The sequence below is a fragment of the Anopheles marshallii genome, chromosome 2 (genome assembly GCF_943734725.1).
Source record: "Anopheles marshallii chromosome 2, idAnoMarsDA_429_01, whole genome shotgun sequence".
NCBI lineage: Eukaryota > Metazoa > Arthropoda > Insecta > Diptera > Culicidae > Anopheles > Anopheles marshallii.
The window spans coordinates 26,478,909-26,483,710 of NC_071326.1; the positions used below are offsets into that span (position 1 = coordinate 26,478,909).

The 4,802-nt window shown below is 46.5% G+C and overlaps 1 protein-coding gene across 1 annotated transcript; it reads right to left on the reverse strand.

Annotated features, from left to right (window-relative positions):
* Positions 1 to 435: 435 nt before the first annotated feature.
* Positions 436 to 2,309, reverse strand: LOC128709657 (steroid hormone receptor ERR2). The gene is made up of 5 exons (XM_053804662.1): positions 2,175 to 2,309; positions 1,789 to 2,104; positions 955 to 1,697; positions 692 to 864; positions 436 to 598 (listed from the first exon to the last, which is right to left on the reverse strand). Exons 1-5 carry the CDS (start codon positions 2,307 to 2,309, stop codon positions 436 to 438), a joined length of 1,530 nt encoding a protein of 509 aa, XP_053660637.1.
* Between the last annotated feature and the right edge of the window lie 2,493 nt (positions 2,310 to 4,802).

Here is a 4,802-nt window from a genome sequence, read left to right on the forward strand (position 1 = left end):
GAATTTGCCGGTAACTTTTACACAAACTAGACGTAGAATTAAAAAAAAGAAGACCTACTAGCTGCGCCTTCCAGCGTTACAATGAAATCATTCCATGAAACCTAGAAACCAGCTACTCAAACACTGAACAGGTGCGCCCAATAGTAGAACATTATAGTTTTTACAGATTTGACGAAACAGGAGATGTGTTTCTCTAAGAAATCGAGAGCAGTACTTTGAAAAAAAAACATAAAAACAGATACCTAAAAACTAAGTAAACAATTCGAATAACGCTTCGGTAACCATTCCACGAAATTATAGTCACTTCCCCTGACCACGTCACTATACTGCGCACCACTCTATCTGTCTCACTCCCTGCCTGAATGTAATGTTGGGAACTATTCCCAACAATATGAAAGAGCTGTAGCGATTGCTTTTAAGGGCGGTTATTGCATCTTATCGTGAGACGGACTCGAGCATTTCGACAAACAGTTTGTTCATCGTCACGTTACCCTCGATATGCACATTCGTCCAGAACTTGCGAATGATGTGATCCGCTTGTCGTAACGATGGCAGCAACAGTAGCAGCTGCTGCTGATGTGACACCGCCTGATGTTGCCTGCAATATGAGTGGAACCCGATAACAAAAAAATAAAAACAAACATTAATGTGGTGGTGTTTGTTTAACATCTCAGTGCTCTTGCATTCTTACCTTATCAACAACACACAATCATTAAGTGCGTACAGTATCGAGTCACGAATTTTCTTGAGCGCACTGTAGTTATCCAGTCTGATATCACAATTTGACAGGGATAGGGCCTTCAACAGATAGTACTCCTCCTTGGTGGCCGAGATCTTTTCCAATCGTTGGGTGATTTGTGCTAGCTGTTTCGATGAGAAGAATCACAGGTATCGTGTGAGAAAAGCGTGTGTCCGCGGTTTCAAATACACCAACGCCATCCTTACAACACTTACATGGTTGTAGAGATCAAGGGCACCACACTCCTTTGCCGATCGCTCATCCAGGAAGAAGTCGGTGGCAAAGTATAGCCGACCATCGAACGGAATCGACCGGTAGGCAAGCATTAGCGTCAGCAGCTCGGCCCAGCTTACCTGCAGCAGACGCATCTGGTCGTTCAGCGGCAGATCGGTGAAGCCCGGTATCTGCTTTGCCCACCCAATCACACCGACCAGCTCCTTATCGTAAATATCACTCAGCACGCTCAAAATTTCCTGCGCATCGCCGCCCATCACCATCCGGTCGAGGCCGGAATCGGCGGCGGCAGCCGTAGCACCGGGCGAGTTGCTACTATTGCTGCTCGTGGACGATGACGACGAGGCGGACGAGAACGAAGAGCTCGACGTTTGAGCACCACCGTTACCGTTACGCTCCTCCCCGACCGTCATCATATCACCCCCAGCACCGCCGATCGACAGTGGATCCGGCTCGAACGAGGATAATACTTCCAGGATCTTGATGTCTTCCAGCGTTTGGGCGGTGTACTGCTGGTTGGACTGTATGATCTGCATCTGGTACGGGTTGGAGCACGGATTGCGCCGATACTTTTGCCGGCCGCCCCTTACCCGATCCAGCCGGACCCCTTCCTTGAGCATTCCCATCAGTAGACACTTGCGGAACCGACACGCTTGGCACGCTTTCCGTCGCCGCTTGTTAATTTCACAGTCGTTACTTGCGGGACAAGTGTACTCAATGTTTCCTACAATAAAAAAACAAAGAAAAACACAGAACATAAGCTCCACTCCTGCCGATGGACACACCAACCTTTAAGGGGGTGTTGTTTCCCTTACCTTGAATGGTACGTTTAAAAAATGCTTTACAGGCTTCACAGCTGGCAACGCCATAGTGGAATCCACTTGCCACGTCCCCACACACCAAGCACAATCGCCGCGGCAGCTCCTCCTTGATCGTGTCGTGGTTCGTGCCATCGCTGCCAAAGTCCCCGATGGCGGAGGTAGTTGAGCTGCAGAACTGACGGTCCGGAGAGCCGGGTGACTGTGGTTTCCCGGCGCCATTGCTGCCACCGTTGTGTCCAGCGGCACCACCAGTACCGTGCAGCTCTGTGAGATGTGTTTCGTTGTTATTGCTGCTGCATTTGAAGTCCATCTGTAAGCGAGACAAAAAACGTTAGCAAACTATCGCACTGTAAAAAGATGCGCCTGACCGTATTTATTACCTTTCCCGTGGGTGAATTCCCGTACAGTATGTTGGTCTGGGATAAGCTACCGACCGACGATGGTGACGGGCTGCAGCAGGAAGTTTCGATCAGTTCCTGTTTGATCCTGGCTGACGTTCCGTCGCCTGCCATCATCGACACCTGCAGAAAGAAGCAAACAGGAAAAGAAATATCAATTTAATGCAACATTATCTAACAAGTTTACAATAGATTTGTTTTAATAAATGTTAAGAAAAAACACATCGCCGAGATGTTGTCACACCTCATTCGTTCGACACAGCTAGAAATGGCATAACGGAAAGCCGTTTTCCGTCCATTTAAAACACTAATTTGCGACATTTAAAAATCAACATAAATATTCAATGCGTTATTTAACAACAAAACGGTAATGGAAATGTGAAAAAAGCGAATCCAATTGTACGCGAGAGGGTTTTGCAAACTGCAGCAAGCTTTAACGTAGCGTATGCCTTCAACTTAAATGATGACAAAAAAAACAAAGCAAAAAATAAACCGCCAACCGCTTAAGTAGAATAAAATTAATCGCATTCAATCGCGAATAGAACAAGACACAAATTAGCCAAGACTGACTTCATTTTACGCATGTACAGCTGTTCGTGCTGTGGCGTTCTCTTCTACGCCCGAGACAGCCAAAAACGACACACACACAAAAAAAACAGACGAAAAAAGGTGTGTTCACAAGCTGAACAGGCATCATCAGCATCAAAGTACAATGGTGGTTAATTCTTGCTTCTTACCGCTCCTATGCGCGTCTCGCCAAACGCGTTTGTTGTTTTTTTTTTTAGTTTTTCTGCACAAACTAACTCCAAACAGAAGGTTGAATAGGGAGAATTAACTGCAACCGTCGTGTGTTGCCGGGCAAAAGTGCCCACTTGCTACCGGTAAAAATTGACCGTAATTAATTCCAGTGTTTTTTGTGTGTGTGTAACTTCCTCTTTTTGCACGGTGGTCGCAGCAAAAAAAAACGGAACATACAACTCTGCCAGGATCTGATACTCTCCCCCCGATAATAAAAATGTGCATCTTCTTCACGCTAGTCGATTTGTGCGCACCGTGATGGAGGGTTCCAGGCGTACCAGCGAGAAGAAGATTGGCATTATTTTTGGGCACCCATCCTGCATATGCACAGCTTCATCCCACTCCTCCCCTCCGGCACAAAAGAAACAAAAAACCATTCGCCGGACACGGTTAATGCACAATTGATTGATGGATTTACTGCGATTCGCTACGGGCCGAGTGACGGGGGCGCATTGGGGTTGGATGATAGTGGCGGATTTTGCGGAGGGAGAGGATTTTCGATACGGTTGCATTCGCATGGTAATCCCCAGAGCGTTTGCCTCCCAGAATGCGATCCACAATTACAATAATCATTTCTACGTCCCGCTTCATCCCCAATGCACACGAAATAAAAAAACTCCTTTACTGCACGGGTCCCTGGTTCTGCCACTCATCTATTTTTGGGGGAGGCTACAGAACAGCTACCAAAAAAAAAAAAAAAAACACCCGAATGCCCACTTCCTTCACGGATTGCCCCATTAATCGATCCACAAGCAGCGGCAAAAGAGAAGCGTGTAATGAGCTGCAGTGCTTCGATGCAGATTGCGTTGCCATTCGCCTGTTTCCTTTTCCCGGGCCGACGGTGTTGTGGCATTGTGGGTTGCGTGAGTCGATGCTAATCCTTCCTTCCATTCTCCCCTCGCCAAAAGTTCCGGAAAGCTTTTCTGGCAGGGGGCCTAAAACCTTGACACTGACCAATGACCCCACACCTGGCGAGAGATGGTGGTGATGGTGCTTTTTACTTAAATGAATGATCATAATGCATCATCATCATTGCCTTCCTAGAATGTAACGATGCAGTTTGCAACCGGTGATGCGTATAGGATGATGCAGGATCTGCATGTGTGTTTTTTTTGTGTGACTGTGGTATACCTGCCTATTTGCGATCGACCCCCTCCTCTCTTTCGCGTGTGTATGAATTGGCTGGTTGAGGGGTTTTTTTTCATTTTCACGGAAGGATGATTATTTGATTTGCCGAGACTATTCGAATTGTGAAATACGTCTCGTAAAGTCAAAATTTATAAGCAGGCGAACAGAAAAAAAAACACACAAACAAACAACGCAGGGCCAGCTCCCGCATGTAGCGGCAATTTACGGCTAACAACCGCGCAAGTTTCGCTGTGTATTGGAAAGGAATGAGTGCGAGATTTTCGGCCTCGGCCGAACGATGCAGCCCGATCGACGATTAATTCTTCACCTACCCCTGCGAGGGGGGGCGTGACGGATAAACATTTTATAGCAATCAATTTCAATATGAGGTGGAAGAAATAGACCATATAAATGAAGCCCGAACGATCGAGTTGGGGATCGTTTCGGTGGTTTATTAATTTATCACAGCATGACGCTCACAACCAAACGGAAGCCCTTTCGAGGTTTGCAAAAAAAATTAGGCATCATTTTGGCTGACTGTGGCACTTCTTATAGGGGCTATATATATATTTTTACTCAAGAAGTCCAAGTCCAAGGAGTGGCAAGTTGAAAGAAACACACTTCAACCGGAAATTGCGAGAATTAAGCATTAATCCAAGCTGCGATTCACACGGCTAATCATTC

Coding starts and splice junctions, on each gene's coding strand:
- LOC128709657 (XM_053804662.1), bottom strand. CDS start 2,309: ATGATGGCAGGCGACGGAACGTCAGCCAGGATCAAACAGGAACTGATC. Junction 2,105..2,174: donor GGAATTCACCCACGGGAAAG/GTAATAAATACG, acceptor TCTCGCTTACAG/ATGGACTTCAAATGCAGCAG. Junction 865..954: donor CCCTTGATCTCTACAACCAT/GTAAGTGTTGTA, acceptor TCATCGAAACAG/CTAGCACAAATCACCCAACG.